The 18182-nt window shown below is 40.7% G+C and overlaps 1 protein-coding gene across 1 annotated transcript in view; it reads right to left on the bottom strand.

Moving 5' to 3' along the window:
• The window catches only part of NUP205 (nucleoporin 205), a 1199422-nt gene that overhangs the window by 547331 nt on the left and 633909 nt on the right, over nucleotides 1-18182 (bottom strand). Inside the window, 1 exon segment of the mRNA XM_044087173.1 lies at nucleotides 494-568. Coding sequence (XP_043943108.1) covers nucleotides 494-568 — 75 coding nt within the window.

Consider the following 18182-nt stretch of genomic DNA (forward strand, 5'->3'; position numbering starts at 1 on the left):
GATGTATGGGCTACCACTGCTCCATCAGTAACAAAAATCAATAGAAGTAAGGGATTTAAAATTTTCTTGATTGTTTTAATTAGTACATGTTCAGAAATAAAAGTGCATAATTAAAATGATACTTTAAGGCAATATGATGAGGAATTAGCTCTGTTCATGTTGCTAACTGAAGAATTTATAATGACACACCATCCTGTGAAATCCCTGCAGTTGCATTCTTTTGACAATGCTTCCCCACTGAACTAGGAATCACCATGTACACTTCTCTCGTGATCACACATCCTCAAATCCACTATACAAGTGTAGGTTACCTGTCCATTCGCAAAAGTACCCTTTAGATATTTCTGTCAGCTTACTATAGTATTTAAAAAGCACATTATTGAACAAAACAGAAAAAAATGGAAGCCCCAACTACTACAACCCACAACATACCGACTTTGCTGCTTAAGGTTTAACAATAGGGCACAAAGAAAAATATAACATGAAATGGTACCTTTGGACACTGTATCAAAGAGTAGAAAACCACTAGATGATTTGGAGTCTTCTTCCATTCCTCCTTCTCCATCAACTGTAAGGACAAAGCAACACACATTAGAACAGAGAATAAAAAGTTGCATTTCAACAGTTCACACCTTTCTTCTACTAACCAAGAACAACACAGCTGATGAAGGTTGGACATTGTGTCCCACATGCATTTACTAGCTTTGGTAAAGAGAGGTTTGGCATTTTTTCAAATTAATTAAAATCAAACCAGCTTTACAAAAAGTTCCGTGTGTATTTTACTTAAGTGAAAACTATGGGGACAAATTCTCTACGTAAAGCAAAAAGAAAAGCATATGTTCCCCCTTGCAAAACATCTTTGGAATATTGAACAGAAGGCATGTGTAAAGGCATCAGAATACTGCACTTTTCCAAGTTATGCTCCATGTGCTACACCATGACAACAATCTATGTCAAGCTGAGTAATACTGCTATATCTAGCAAGCTACACCCCAAAGGGTGCCCTGTATTCTATGCGTAGCCTAAACAATGCACAATATAAGAGTGCAATGACCGCTTTAGCTCTGCATGATTCCTTTTGCAAATAACTGAGCTAAGTAGGACTTCCTGGGAAGTATGTCAGTCTGTCAAAGGGGGATTTCAGTGAATACAAAGAAAACAAGAGCCAGTGCACCAATACTGCCTTTGACAAATGTGGAAATTGACTTTTTCTCTACTGCTTTGCAACACTCAGAGTTGGTATATATAATTCTGGGGGCAGCGGTAACCCTCTCCACATGGGAGGTGCAACTGTTTCAATGCTTGCTGAAGGTGATTTCAGCAAACTGGTTTTGGTTTATTTGCATTTGTCGAAACAGACTTCAATGGACTGATATGGAACCAGACTTCCTGACCACTATAGCTACATGATGATTAACGGCGATGGAATTAATCCGTACTACTAGGTGTTTAATTACATTTTCATTTTGATGCGGGGTGTTGTTTATGTAATGATATGGGGGAAGGGGCTGTCTACCAAATGTTTCAATATTGCAGTTTTTGCATTTAATTTGAGCCCATTATTTGTACACCAGGTACTGACAAGTACAAGCTTGTGCTGAAGGAGCCTAGGCTTCAGGGTGGGACTTCAGAATGACACCCGGGTTACAGTCATCTGCAGACTTGGTTAACCAGAGATCATGACTTGTGATCGCCAGATGCCCCAGTACTGAGCTCTGTGAAACACCACTGGTCACCTTCATACTCTCTGAAGAATTACCCCTACCCTGACTGTTTTTAATCGAGTTTCCTATCCACCTTACTGCATGAAGATCTATGAGAAGCACAGTTAGCTCATTCATCATGCTACAATGAGGAGTGCTAGCAAATGTTTGGGCCAGGCTGACATGCTTGGTCTCTACAGCGTCACTCGTGTCAACAGCTGTCCTAATACCGTCACAGGTAATATGAAGCTTTCTTCCTACAGCACTATCTGCCATAATCTTTGGTAGCATCTAGTACTGTAAAGAACTTTGCTCTTGGCACTCATGAGATCACCTTTTCAATTTCAAGTAATCAGTAATGTACTCTTTTACTTAACCTATTCAAATACTGAGGATAAGTACAAATGCAAAGCTTGGCTTACTTTACAAATGTAACTACGCTATCTGCCCATTCAATTGTCTACTACTTAATGACAGAGGTTTACACTCACTTCGGTTTCTGCTCTATTTCCCTCCTCAGATACCATTCTTGGAGAATGCATCACTGACATACCCTTTTTTAAACACCTTTATTAGCTTCAAACATTACACAGTGACACGGGAATATATATATATACTTATAAAAGAGAAAACAAACAATTATGAAGAGTTTTTCCTTTTCGTGCATTATAAAATTTCTTAACTATTATTCGATTTAACGTGCAGTGGTAGAGTTGTCACCTCACAGCAAGAGGTTCTCCCGTTCGATTCTCGGCTGGACCGCCTTCTATGTGGAGTCTGCATGTCCTCCCCGCAGTAGAGTTGCTTTCGAAAGACATGCGTGAATGGGCGTGCCTTCATTGAAGGTTGGGCGTCGGGCTGGCACTTCGCCACCGTAAAAATCTACTGCCAATCATTAGCGGACCGGAGTTCCGCTGTGGTGACGCCTAACCGGGAAAAGCCGAAAAAAGAACAGAGTGCTCACATCCTGCCTTCCCTGAAATGTCACTCTTTCTCCTGTTCATTATTCTGCATGTACTGCTCACATACATTGTTTCTTTCTTTGTAGTTTGTGCCTTTCCTTTTCTAAAGATTGCATCCTCAGTTCTTTTATCTCCTTTATAATATTCAATAATCCTGCTACAGTTAGCTTAAATTTTGACTTCCATTTTCTAGAAATTACTTTTTTGGCAGCCAACAATATTAAAACTGGTAGGGACTTGCTATCTCTAGACAATGCAATTTCTATATCTCAGCTCAAAATAATCACTACCTTACTTAAAATAATTTGCTTCCGTAAGATTTTTTAGTATTTATCATTTGTTGATTGGGTAGTCCCACTAGGTTAAGTAGCCTCTTTTCAGGGGGGCGACTAGAGGTGGTATTTGTACTACTAGGGGAAATTTGGCAAGGGCATCGAAGAACTTCCCTACAATTTGCAAGAGAGGAAGTAAGCACTCTTGGGAGCTGCAAAGGTGGCACTAGAAGGCTGCTACTGCAGTTCCAGGAACCCCATGGTGGAAAAGAATGCAGCAGAGATGGACAGAGGCATAGCTCTCAATCTTCCATCTTTGAAATGAGGAACACTAGCCTTCATAATGTGTAACAAATGGGCAAAATGTGGAACACATACTAACAACTTCAACTAGGAAGGTCATAGGGTTAAAATATGCTGGTTTTACTTTTGAAAAAGATCTTTTAATAAATTAATATGATTCTTTTCTATTCACCGTTGGGTGTCAGTTAAAACATTCCAAACACTGAATGTGTGATAGAGCCTTTCGATGTGGAACTTTGAGGAACATTAACTTTTTAAGACCATTAATGAGGTACACTTGAGAGGTATGGACAGAGGAACAGGAGATGACCTACTAAAGGAAGGAAAAGGAGATGAAATAACTACTACAGAGATGGGAAATGGAGGACTAGAGACAAAAGTGCTGATAAATTTGATGAGCCAGGTAGAGAGAGAGGAAACTAGATGGAGTGATATGGAGGGGAGTGTGTTACAAAAACAACATGAGAGACTGGAAACACAAACAACTGCTGAAGGGAAAACAATGGATGTATTCTTGGTTGGTGAAACAGACAGTTTTCAGGGTTTTTGTTACAATTCTGTTATGCAGATGCAGCAAAGAAAAATGGAAGACGGAACTGGGAGGAGACAAACAGTGGTAGTTTCTCAACAGCTACAGAAAAGACGATCTGCCAATCCTAAGAACAAAAAGGAAAAATGATGGCAGCTTGAACAGGTTTGACATTATGGACGGTATTATTTTTGCAACTAGGATTTAACATTAAAGACAAGAGCATTCATTCATTTGGGACCTGAACATTTTTGTGAAGTGACATTTGAAAGCTTTAACTTGCAAGAAAAACATATGACTGAGACTGAAAAACAAAATGCAGTAGCATCAAGGAAAGATTTCAGAGCTCGAGAAATTAAAAAGAAAATAAGTGTTCAGTTTAGAACTTCAAATATGAACGAACAGGAGCTTTCTTTCACTGTATAGTAAAATGCATGAAATAAAAAAAATGTAAAATGTATTTACTGAGGGTTGGGAAGTGTGTGTAATAATGGATGTTAAGAATGGGAAAATTCAATACATTTCAAATACAGTAACTGAATGGTAAGCGAAGGTCTGTTATGTACTGGAGTCAATGCAAAGCATGTTGATTCTGTGGGGATAACAATCATCTAATGCAAGATTGTACTAAATGAAGTTGGCCAATACAGTAAGCTTTTTTGTAGAAAACGTAAAGAATTTGGACACTTCTGGTTTGACTGTCTCACATTAGAAGAGGAAAGCTCAGAAGAAAGACAAACGGTAGAGAATATTATTAGATCAGATACTGAAAGAACAAGTGTTATGGGGGAGGGGGATACTGAAGAAAGGTTAAACAATGAAGTTGTACTTAAAGAAGAAATACCAATTTAAAGTGAGGTTATTAATACACAAGAAGAGAACAGATTTGCAATGTTAGAAAAATATATCAGGAAAAAGAAGAAATTGGGACAAGAGGAGAAGATAAAGAACAAGATAGTGAAAATCAATTGGTGGGAGACTTGGGAGAAATCAAAGAGAAGTCCTGGAAGTAAAACGCTTACAAAAATTGGAAAGGATAACTAAGAAATTGTAGCATTAAATGTGGATAGCATTTGAAATAATGTAAGAAATCTGGTGGTGGAATGGTGTAAAAAATAAAAATGGATGCCTTTTGCTTGCTAGATACCAGATGTGACAAAAATAAAAGAAATTAATACAGGCAGTATGGGGAAGCCAAATTGTTTGGCCAGTAGGAAAAGGGACATATCCTAGATCAGGATGCTTATAAAAATGAAGACAAAAGGAACTTGAAATGTAGCAATAGAAGTACCAGGAAGGAGACTGGCATATGATAGAATGAGAAAATGTATAATAGTGATTTATACTAATATGACAGAGAAAAAAAAGTTGTTTGAAGAAATAAAAAAAAAATTGAGATTTTGACTGTAACCTGAGAAAAGAAAAGGGAAAAAATAACATAGGATATTAATATATTAAGGGATTTAATCAAATGTGAAGATTTAAAAAGTAGGAAAGAATCTTTTATGGGCATATAAAAGGGAATTTTTAACACTACAAATAATTATATAATTTATTTAAAAAAAATTTCAACAAAATCAAAACTCAAAAAATAAAAACAAAAAGTTGCTGACTCCAAGTCTAAACCGAACATTTTAATGATTAAGCACTTTCATTACTTGTCATACAGAACTTCATCAGAATCAATCATTTCCTGTTCCTACATATACATATCTCCACTACATCTTAGTTAAAAATTAATCCACATAATCAAGGGCCAGATTCATAAGTGACTTGCTTTGATCCAAGACCCATCTATAAAAAGGCTTACAATGGGGGGGTGGGCTGATTCTGAAAGACCTGCTCTCAGTGTAAGTGGTCAATTTGAGACTAAAAGTAAAGGAAGTGGGTACACACCAAACAAGAGGATGGTTAAATGTGGTTTGTGTCCTTAATGCTGATATATTAATGACAGTATGAGCATTACAGCTAATGATTATGCTATGACCATTACTATGAATGGTAAACATAATTGTAATATGAATGGAGTCAAAACTGGTGAGTTGCCTCTCCTGTCCAATATTTTACATTGGGGAAATTAGTCATTTACCAACAGTTGCGAGATTAGGAAGGCTGATGCAAGGAATTTTCCTTACAAACATTCCAGATATTTATATTTTAATAAATTTGTGTTTTATATTTTAGAAAAAAGTACCCAGAACCAACCACACCAGAGGTGGCAAATGGCAGTTGTTTTGAAAGTACCATGAACTATACTGGCAAATTCTTCTAAATACCACTAGATTCCCAGGACTGAACAACCAAAAAAAAAAATCAATTGGCTGTGTTTGGTCTGCGAATTTAATTATGTGACTACATAAAATAACGGTGTTGGTTTACTGGGAGATATTTTGAACATATAATGTATGAATTGGTATATATTTTAAGCATATAGGTTAATGTGACACTTGATATAATTTTATTAATATTAGAATTTTAATAAATTTATATAATAGGTGCAAGTTTTTTGTTTATATTTTATGACTAAATGATTGATTGTTACATGGACTGATTTTAACTAAGACATAGTGGAGATATTTATATATTTAAGAACAGGAATGGATAATTGATTCTGATGGAAGTTCTTTAAGAAAAGGAATGAAGACACTTCATCATTAAATTGTTTGATTTAGACCTAGTGTGAATCATCATTTTTTTTTTTGGTTATATAATTTTTTTTCTAAAAACACAAAAGAAATAACAGTGGGTACAGATGGCAGTGTTTTGAGATCATGCAGCAGTGTGGGCTGGAAATGGGAAAGCTACCAAAATAACAGAGGAGGAAAAGAAATAAAAAGATTAACTAGAGTTTAAAAAGGAAGAAATATGAAAAAATATTATGGAGAGATCTTATGGCAATGAGACCATTTTATAAAAACTAGACACAGTGGTGGGTGATATACAAGCAGAAGTTTAAAAACATATATTTAGAAGCAGAAATAAAAAAATAGGATTAACTATAAAGAAATTTTACAGAATTATGAGAAAGAAATAGAAAAAGAAATGAAAAAATGTGGGCAATAGAAAAACCGATGTAAGAAAAAAAAGAGTAAAAGAAAAATGTCACATAGGCAAAGTTTTTTTCTGAAAGAAAAAGTTCATATTATTTAGGAAAAGAAAAAATGGGAGAAGGAGGGATGCTATCTTAGATGGCAAAGGAAATATAAAATATAAACAGGAAGATATTACGGAGGTAGCAGAAAGTTTTGTAGAGAAATTGTATGAAAAGAAGAAAATGGATGGGTAAGAAAAGTGGAAAGTGAAAACAATATCAGAAAAAGTAAGGATTTTTTTTTAGAAAATTATATAAATATACAAGAAACAGACAAGGTGATAAAAGAATGTAAGAATGAATCACAACAAGGGTTAGATGGTATGAATTATGAGCATTATAAAGAAGATGAATAAAGATGAAACATATTTTTTTTAAATATTAAATGCTCCAGAGAGCACCCCTGCATTACCAGGCTATTATAACTCATATCACACTTTTCAGCCACCTAACCTGGACCGGAACACCAAAGGCGGAGGTGTGTCCATATTTATTAAGGATATCCACACCTCCAGGCTAGTTGCTCAGCATAATGCATCCAAGGTTATCCAAGTGCAACTAACTCTGGGCAAAAATGCAATCCAGATTGTAGCTTGCTACAGATCCCCCACCATGCCCCAGGATTCCCACTCCTCTTTTCTTGACATACTGGAAAATATTAGGGTTCAACCAAACACCCTTATAATGGACGATTTCAACTACCCCACCATTAACTGGGAAAACTACTCATGTACCAAGTCCTTCGCTCAACGCTTTATGGAATTCATAAATTCCAATGCACTGGATCAACTTATCCACACCCCCACCAGGGGCAACAATATCCTAGACCTAGTCATTACCAACATGAGTGACCGGTGTTCCACACCTGAAGTCAACTCCTCATTGGTCAGATCCGACCATAAGCTAATCACCCTACATATCCACATCCCACCTCCCATGAAGGAAACCACTGGAAAAAATGTCTCCAAAGCAAACTTCATGCTTCTTAAGACAGAAGTGGTGAACTTCATGACACCCTTGCAGATGGAGAAAACAGTTACGACTGTTGAATCCTACACAGATGCACTCTATAAGCACTTACACGAGTGCATGGATTGTGCTATCCCAAACGGAACCAAGACGCTATCCTCCAAAAAAAAGGAAGCCAATCTGGTGGTCCCCTGCCATAAACAAATTTTACAAGAGAAGGAAGAAACTGTTGTAAAAGAGAGTAAAATCCCATGAGTGGAGGAGTTCCCTGGTCAGCCTCAGTAAGAAGCTGAGATGCCTTATAAGATCCTCCAAAGCTAGCTATAAAAACAAAATTGCCACTGATTCCACAGACAATCGCAAAGCATTCTATAGCTATGTCAAGAATATCAATGTCAACACCCAGATCTGCTCTGAGTTACAGCACAACGGCACGAAAATTACAGAACCAACTGATATTGCCAACATCCTGGCAGATAGGGGGGTAAAGTTAGCACTGAACCTATCACCCCCTAAAGGGCCCATATCTATACAGGAAGAATGCAGAGTCCATGTAATCACAACTACGCAGGTAAAAGCTGTACTCTCTACAGCCAAAAACACAGCATCCATAGGACCGGACAACATCACAGGCTGCGTTTTACACAAACTTCAGAACGAACTGGCTCCCCACTTAAGCATCATGTTCAATCAGTCTCACATCAGGCTTTGTGCCCAATGAATGACGCACAGCAGCAGTTATCCCACTCCACAAAGGGGGAGCCACCACTGATCCCGGGAACTATCGCCCTATTAGCCTGACAAGCCTGGTCTGTAAGGCCATGGAACATATCACGGAACTCAAAGACATTGGTAACCTCCAAACTCTGGACCCCACCCAGTTCGGGTTTGTGAAAGGCACATCATGCCTCCTGAACCTGATCGACTTCTTTGAGGCAGTCACCAAAGACGTACACGAGGGTAAGGTGGTTCACACAGCCTATCTTGACCTCGCCAAGGCTTTCAACACCATCCCCCATTCTGAAATTATAGCTAAACTCACTAAAGTTGGTATAAATCCTTATGTCACAAGATGGGTTGCCAACTGGCTCACTGACAGAACCCACACTGTAAAAGTTGCAGACTCCAAATCTGACTTCAGACCAGTGACAAGTGGAGTACCACAGGGTTCAGTCCTGGAACCTCTCCTGTTTGATAACTGCTACTCTGAAGTACAGGCTAACATAGAAGGCCTTTGGCTAACGAAGTTTGCAGATGACTGCAAACTAGGAGCCATAGTTGAGCCCCCAAATGATGTGGACATCCTACATAAGGGCCTCACTGAGACAGATGCCTGGTGTCAGAGTTATGGGCTCAAGCTCAATGCCAAAAAGTGTGATAAGTGACCTTAGGACCCAGGTGGACAGTAGTCTCTCCTTTGATAATCACATTGCCACAGGAGTCAGGAAATCCTTCGACGTGGCACACCTCATCACAAAAGGGTTCTCATGCAGGAAAAAAGAGGTCATTGTTCCCCTCTACTCGACACTCAGACTCATTATAGAGTACACCGCCCCTTTTGGAATGTACCTCACAAGACATCTGCAACAGCTGGAAAGGCCACAGAAGTACCTCACAAAGAGGATTACTGGCCTCAAACAGATGCCCTACACCGACTGTCTCAAAAAACTCCAGATTTACTCTGTAGCATATCTCCTACTCCGAATTATCTCTGTCTAACATATAAAGCTATGTCAAACCCAGACCTGTTGGACATGCTACACCTAAAGAAATCCCAGTCCCTCCGTGCTACACGCTCTAGGGACCTAAACCTTGTCACCACAATAAACAGGACGTGCTGGAGGGATAGATTCCTGTCCCAGAGAATTCCCATACTCTGGAACAAGCTACCCATCTATGTCAAGCAAAGTTCCTCATTAGTACTCTTCAAGAAAAATCTTGATGAGTGGATGGGAAATAGGAACTACAGCCCGGGATCACTTCTGTGGCTCTGCTCGGCAGGGGCACAGGAAAATAACTTTCTTGGGTGGCATAAGCCAGGGAACCTTGTTGGCTAGGCTTACTTAGGCCCTTGGGCCGATAGCCTAGTACCTACCTATGAACCTATGAATGGATAAAGGAAGGTATAAGGGAAGACGACATATATGGCTTAGTGATAAGATTCAAATGGGAAACAGACAAAAGAAAAGATATAAAGAAAGAACAGTTGTGCAAAATCTTACCATAACCATGGAAGTCCTTTCTCTTCAATGCAGCAGTATTCTTTAACCTGAGGGATCTCCCACCTGAAGATGACCCAATGTCAGCCAGTATACAAAAGTCATTTACTACTGTAGGGTATATGTGGGATGTCATATATAGGCTGCAGTCGGACATAGGGCATAAAAGCAACATACGCACATACCATCCTCAGAACTGAATGCCCCAGAAGGAATGCCAGACTAAGGACATAAAAGGTCAGAACATCCAAGCAAAACAATAGACTAAGAGGGGAAGGAGGGTGGGATAGAATACTACAGCAGTGAATAGGAGGACATCTACGGTTCTGATAAGATTTTACACAACTATTCTATGTTATTCTATTCACTTGCTGCAGCATTCTTAACCTGAGGGAGAGTGCCAAAGCTCAAGAAAGGAGGGAGGAGAAGAGGAGCTCTCAATGAAGCCATGTAAAATCACTTTAGCAAATCCGGCTTTGGATCTGGAGATGCCATCCAGTTTGTAGTGTCTGGTAAAGGTATGAATAGATGAACAGGTGGCTGCTTCAAAGTGGGTGCTGTTATCTACGCCCTTGAAGAATGCCTTAGAGGAAGCCACATCCCTGGTAGAGTGGGCATTCACAGGTGAAGAGAAGCTCTTTCCATGGTGTGTACAACAAAGGCAAACAGTCTTAGAAATCTAAGAAGAAATATTCTGCTTAGAAACAGGTAAACCCATAGCCCTGGGATGAAAGTTCACAAATAGCTTATCAGTAAAACCTAAGTTGTCTTGTACATCTAAGGAGTATAGTACCTTCTCACTGTGGTTTTGGGGAAAAGGGAAGACGGTAGGTAACTGAATGCATTGATCAAGGGATAACTCATTAACCACTTTTGGCATAAAAGAAGGATTTGTTCTCAAGCATAACCTGTTCCTTATGAAAGGCCAAGAAGGGGGCACCACCATTAAGGGTTTGTAGCTCCGACACCCTTCTAGATGAAGCAAAGGCCACTAGTAAAACATATTTCCAAGAGCCATGTTTGAGGGAGGCCAAATATGCAGGATCAAAAGTGGCCAGGGTCAATTTTTCTAGAAGAAAATTAAGGTTCTCAAGGAGAAAGAATAGGTTTCCTGGGAGGCCTAATGTGAAGGACGCCCTTAAGGAATTGCTTCACCTCAAATCTGGATGCTAAGGAGGGGAGAGAGACAGACAAGCAGAAATAGTTGACAAGTGGTTTGACAGAAGAGTAAGCCAAGCCAGCAGAGAGCAATTCACACATGTATGACAGAACCACTGGGGTTCTTAAGAGAGACACCAGACTGAAAATCTTTTCCACTTGGAAGCGCAAGATTTTCTGATACTGGGTTTTCTGGCCTACTGCAAAACCCTGAGCATGGCCTGTGGGAATAAGTGTCTGAAGAGGATTAGAATCCTATTACCCAATGTCAGCTGTAGTGTTGACAGATGTGGATGTATCAGGGATCCTTTGTTCTGTGTGAGAAGGTCCACTCTGTGGGTAACTTGTGGTGATGGCCCTTGGCTAAATGAAGGGGGGGAATCAGTGCTGTATTGGCCAAAAAGGAGTTACCAGCAAGATTTTTGATTGGTCCTGTCTAATCTTGACCAGGCCCTTTGGTATTAGAGAAAGGAGAGGGAATCCATCCAGAAACCTCCTCTTCCAAGAAAAGGGGAGAGCATCTATCTTCTGAAACAGAGGACTTGAAACTCTGGCACAAAATTTTGGAAGTTGCCTGTTCAGGGGGGAGGCAAACAAGTCTACTTGCAGAATATGCCATTGGTGGACTATACCCAAAGTCAGGATTGCTGAGGGAGTCTGCCACGAGATTTTGGTTGTAGGGAATGTACACTGCCCAAATAGTCATGTGATATTGGGCAAGAAATTCCTATAAATAGAAGAGCCAACCTGCAAAGAAGACAGGATTTGCCCCCCCCCCCCCACACTTCTTCACATACCAGAGGACTATCATGTTGTCTGTGAACAGCTGTAGAGGGCCTGAACAAAGAAAACATTGAAATGCTTGTACAGCTCATAGCAATGCTCACATTTCCCTGATGTTGATGTGTTCTGTTTTTTGGGAGGCAGACCAACTTCCCTAAACTGTAAATTTGCCCAAGGCCACTCCTCAGCCCAAATATGATACATCTGTGTACAGTTCTAGGGCTGGGGTGACAGAATGCAAGGGAAGACCTGGATTTTGGTCTATCTGTTAGATCCACCAGAGCCATTCCCTCTTTAGGCAAGGAATGAGAGGGACTTTGAATTCTAGTGAGTACGTATGTTGGGGCCACACCGATCTGAGGAACCACTGGAATTTCCTCATGTGGAGTTTTAACATCTGTGCCATATGAATGGTTGAAGCCATTAATCCCAGCACCCTGAGGAACTCCCTGGCCGTGATTTGAGCCAAGGGGAGAATGAAGTGAAAGAAGGGCCGAAGGTTCTGCACTTTTTGATGTGGAAATGACAATCTGATTGTATCTGTCTGGATTCGACAACCCAGAAAATGTGGTCCTGTGAAGGGGTGAGGACTGACTTCTTGTAGCTTATGGTGAATCCCAGTTTTCCAAAGAGGGAAATGGTGGACTCTGGGTTTTGGAGTAGAGCATAGAATGCTGGGGCCTGTAAGAGCAGGTCATCCAGGTATGGAAAAATCTGGATGCTCAAAAGTCTGTAATCTGCAATCACTGGAGCCAGGCATCTTGCGAATATACTCAGTACTGTAGAAAGACCAAAGGGCAAGGCAGAGACTTGAAAATGCCAGGAACTCACAGAAAAACACAAGAATTTCATGAACGTGGGATGAATGAGGATGTGAAGGTAAGCATCTTTTATATCTAGAGATGTCATGTATCACTGTGGAAGGATAAGGGGAAATACAGTTTGGAGTGTCAACATTCTAAAGGTAGGAATGTTTAAGAAGGTGTTGAGATGGGATAAATCCAGGATTGGTCTCCAGGGGTCATCCTTTCTGGGTACAAAGTACATGCTTGAATAGAAACCTTTCCCTCTTGTGGTATGAGGAACCTTTTGGATGGAGCTCTGGGAAGAAAGGAAGCTGCTCTTGGGGTGGGGTGGGGGTTGAGGAATGCCCATGAAGGTGAGGGTGGAGTGCGAAACCATGAAGTATCCTTTTTTGATTAAGGAAAGAACCCAGGTGTCTTGGATGATGCTTCCCCAGACTCTGAGTGTTTGAAAGGTGAAGGGAATGAGGGGAAAGGGAGACATCTGCAGCGTAATCGCAGATTCCCTGCTTTGTCAGGAAAGGACTGCCTTTGTTGTAAGGGTGGCTGTGAACTCCTAGCTTCTGTTCTCTCTTGCCTCCTCTGGAAGACTTAATGGAGGAGTGCTGGGTGTGGCTATACACGAAAACAGATTTGGATGGGAAATTCCTTTGAAACCTAGGCACAGGATGTGTTTCAACTCCTCCATTTCCTTGTTTTTTACCCTGTAGGGACTTGGGTTGCTGGCTTACCAAACAACTGAGTTGTCTAATGGTGCATCCATTAATTTTGATTTGAAGTCATCCTGGAGGGGCTGCAACCTGAGCCAGGAAAATCTTCTAAGAACTGAACCAGTACCAGCTGCCCTGGCACAAACCTCCACAGCATCATTGCTGCATTTAATGGCATGTCTTGCCACTAGGGAGGATGCTACCTCGATCGACAGAGCCAAAGCTTTTCCTTTGTAATCTGAAAGACCTGCAATGACACTAGATGATTGAAACAAAAGCTCTAAGCAGTACTTAGTCATGTGTGCCTGATAACTGATGGCCCTGAAAGCCAAGGTGGCTGAAGTACAGGCCTTTTTACAAAGCCCTTGCTTCTTTGACAGTGATGTGCAGAAATATGTCACAATGTGTATATTCCAGATTCTCAGTAAAGGACTTATCAAATTTCTGGAAACAAACTTCTTCTTGAAAGTCTTCTTGCTTTATTTTATTGCAGTACGAAACTTCTTGGTAACTACAGATAGCACATTTTCCACTGTATATTATATTTATCTACTTCTAAACACACCACTTCAAACAAATATTCTCTTTCTGCAGCTAACTTTCTCTACTTTATTTTGGCACTCAAACTACACAGTGCTACTGATTAAATGGAAGCAGTGTGGATGAACTCCAGCCTCTAAGATTTTTAATCAGACTGCCTGGTAGGATGACTATAGAATTGCATACATATTACTAGGCATGCAGTCCAGGAGACCATTAAGGAGCGTAGCCAGTATTGCAAAGTGACCCAAAGCACGTCTACTCAATATCACACAGTAGGCAAATTAAGGTAGAAAGATTCAAACCCAGTAACACATGCAAAAGCAGCAGCCTATTAAACAGGTCACAGCTTTACTCATCTGTATGACACAGCTTCCAGTACCTAGGTATTGCCATACTGAAAGCTACATACCCCATAAGTTACATAACAGAACCTAAGTGAGACAAACAGTTGGCCCTATGGCCCAACTGAACAAAATGAGAAAAAGTTCTTGCCCACTCTAATGCTTTAGCCTTCTCATGTGGCAACCTGTGTGTTCTGTGCTGCACACTCAGGCCCATACTCATCATGGGAGTAAAAACCAAAACCCCAAAGGCCATTTCTTCTATAGCTATAAGTCAAAGACTGCCAACTGTTACCTGCATTCCATACATTTAACAGTATTTATGCAAAGGCTTGGGGCAATGTAAAGGGTCTTGTTTCTCACCCCATTGTTGGGCACTTTGAAATGCCATCATTCTCTGGACAGTCACACAGGCCAGAAGCTACTCCCTCCTATGTCTGTGGAAGGCTAGGTTTTAATAGCAAGCATTTCTGGTACTGTATTGTACAAGGTTCCTCTCTTTTCTAATTTCTCCACATGCTTAAGATTTCTAATACCTTGACAGGAATGAACTTCATCAGTAAAGTCTGGACACAATTAAAGCTCATGAAATCAGCATTACTTCAGTCTTTGAAGTTTGCCAAGAGAGCTCTTTGCTACACCTGCAATGTAGCCATAACCATCTTCTTCTGTAGTTCATATGAAATACATGTTTCCAATACGAGTAACAAATTTAAATATCCCGTGGTGGTACAGCGGTAGCATTGTTACCTCACAGCACGAGGTTCTCCTGTTCGATTCTCGGCGTGGCTTGGGAGTGCCACCTGTGTGGAGTCTGCATGTCCTCCCCGCAGTTGGGTAGCGTTCGAAAGACATGCGTGCGTAAATAGGCATGTCGTCGTTGAAGGTTGGGCATCGAGCTGGCACCTCGGCGTTTCGTAAAGAAAAAATCTACTGCCAATCACTAGCGGACTGGAGTTCCTCCGTGGCGACCACTTACCGGGGAAAAGCTGAAAGACAAACAACAACAAGTTACAAATTTAAATATGCCTGAATGTTTTTATTAGCCCTGCCTGAATGTTTTTATTAGCCCTGCTGATCCTATTACTACTGGAATTTTATCTCTCGCTATTTATTTGTTTAACATTTGTTTACTGGGAAAGTCCGACTTGGAATAAAGCCAGTTTTTGCAGAGGTCCGGGGACTCTTGTAGTAGCAATCTATTCCACATTGCTCTAGTTCCTGCTTGCAAATCCTGTTATTTTTTATGGTTTCTCAGTAAACTGGACAATATTTTTAGGAGTAGTTACTGCGATGATTAGTTACTTTTGTCCTGTTTTCCTCGACTACAGTATTTTAGTTTCCTTGCTTCTTCTTTACTTACCGTTGGCATTATTATGTGACAATGTCATTGGTATGTTTTCATTTTCAGTAACTCTTTTGTGGTTTATGACTGCAATGCTCCTCAGCTACTTGTATGTTATATGTTTGCACAGTCCCCATTGCGACAGCCTTGACACATTATCGTGGCATTCAGTGTACAGACTCAGAGTTGTGATTATATCACAACAAGCAGCAATATGTGCAAATATTTCTAGTTCTGTACTACAGAAATTACATTTCTGTATCTCCCAGTTTCTGCTGACTCTATTATTAACCTTAGATGTGATTGGTTTAAATTCACATCTCCTTAACATTTAGATGTCAAACCCTGATAAAGGTGTAGTTACTCCAGCAGTTCTACATACTGGTCACTACAATTGTGGGCTCTCCAGTTTCCTTTCCTTTTTTTTTTCGGTCATGCTTTTTACATTCTTTTTTCTTTTTGTAATTTTCTGTTGTCACTTTTATCCGCTTCTAGTTTGATTTCCATCCCCATTCCTTTCCAAAATGCTTCTAACAATCTAAGCAAAGGCATCTTATATTAGTTTTCTCCATGGTTTGAACGTTTACTATGTTTGGATCTCATAGTGCTACCAACACTAACCATTCTACAAGGAAACAGCTCCAGTACTTAATTAATGCCCACCCCTCCAAGCATGTCGAAGGTCAGTTCCCTGTGCTTTCTCCTATTAATCTGGTGAACTTGAGCATCCTAAGGCAATGTAGCAAATGCCTCATGTACGCTGACAACCCTCTCCTCTTTACCTCCCAACACTCAGAAGCCACGCACTCTCCAGCCAAGACCAGAATAGCTGGTCAAGAGGAGAAGGTCAACACTTGCACCACACCACATGGAACACATAGCCTTGCACCACACCACATGGAACACATAGCCCTCCAGAACACACACCAGCACTGCCTTCACATAAAAACACAAACCACACACAACCACCTTTGTGGAGGCTCTCAATAAAAATCTACCCAAACAGCAGAGATCTCCAAGGCAGAAACTCACTCGACCACCACTACACAACACTAATCATGAGACGCAATTCTCCTAAAGAGTGTGCCACTCAACCAAAGCCCCTAAGGCAAAACAGCATGCCCAACACACCAGTCATAGGTGACTCGAGAGTGAGGCATACTGATGACCCACTCACTAGGTTGAATAAGGAGAAACTAACAGTCAGCTGCCTGTCAGGCACCAGGATCTGCCACATAACGCACGCACTCAGGTCCCTCAACAAAAGGTACAAATATGATTCTGTCATTGTGGGAGTATATCAGAACATCGAACACCCATAATCTCGAATTGCACAACATCGAACAGCAAACCTCAAACGCAAAATTCTGAAAACAGAAAATCCAGACTCCCATAGTTGGCCCATGCAAAGTTACACACCCTGACGTCACTGGGAAATGTAAAATGTGAAGAACGTCTGCTACGAACCACTGTTCAATAGCAGGGTAAACAAAACACATAACACTGCAATGCTACATGTGAATGTATTACCTCCACTGTGGTACGATCTCGGAGTTGGTATATTTAAGTAGGGGGGTGTGGGGGGGGCACAGTCCCCCACATACGAAACAGTTTGTAGCTTGTTTGTGTACTTGAGTAGTAAATCATGTAAGTATTTTGTTCTTTGTAAAGGTGTGTATGTAGTGTGGTAATTGTGTGCTACTATGCTGGTTTTGTTTTTAATATTTATTTTCTGTTGAGTGGAGTAGAGTACTCAATGTACATGTTTGTAGGGTACTTGCATTAGGTGGCTGGGTTGTGTTTTGACAGTTCAAGAGGCATGTTGTTTGGTGTGTTAAGGTTAGGATTCAGGTTGCACGGGTGAACGGATGGCCAAGTAACCACTTGATAATCACAAGATAACCACTAGAGGGCACCCCCCACACTGATATTCCTTCTTTACTTACTCCTTGCATTTTTCTTTACTAGCCTTTACCTTACTTTTACCTCTCTCCAAACTCTCAGCCCACTCTGCCTAAAATATCCAGAACCTTACTTACTCTGTTACAGCTTACTTCCTGTATTCCATGCTCCACTGATTGGCTCTCCTCCTTCTCCTGTGTTTCCCGCTCCGTTTGCCCTTCGGGCTCACTCCGCTCCCCTACACTGCCCCCAATTCCCAACCGCCCCCAGTACTCCTAGCTATATTCCTCTCATTACCACACCCACTTCCTCCCTACTCCAATCAATCACCAACACCCTGGACACACCCATTTTCTAATCACCTCATAGTTACCACACCCTCTACTTAGCTACACTAACAGACTCCAAGTCCACACTTCAACTCTGACAATCAGTCCTATCTTTACCTTCCACTAACCTCTACCTCTTTTGCCACCTCCTTCCTGACTCCACACTCCCCACTACAATCTAGGCTGACTACATCACATCCTCCTATAATTATCTTTAAAA

Source organism: Protopterus annectens, chromosome 11.part0, assembly GCF_019279795.1.
Source record: "Protopterus annectens isolate FY-2018-M chromosome 11.part0, PAN1.0, whole genome shotgun sequence".
NCBI lineage: Eukaryota > Metazoa > Chordata > Ceratodontiformes > Protopteridae > Protopterus > Protopterus annectens.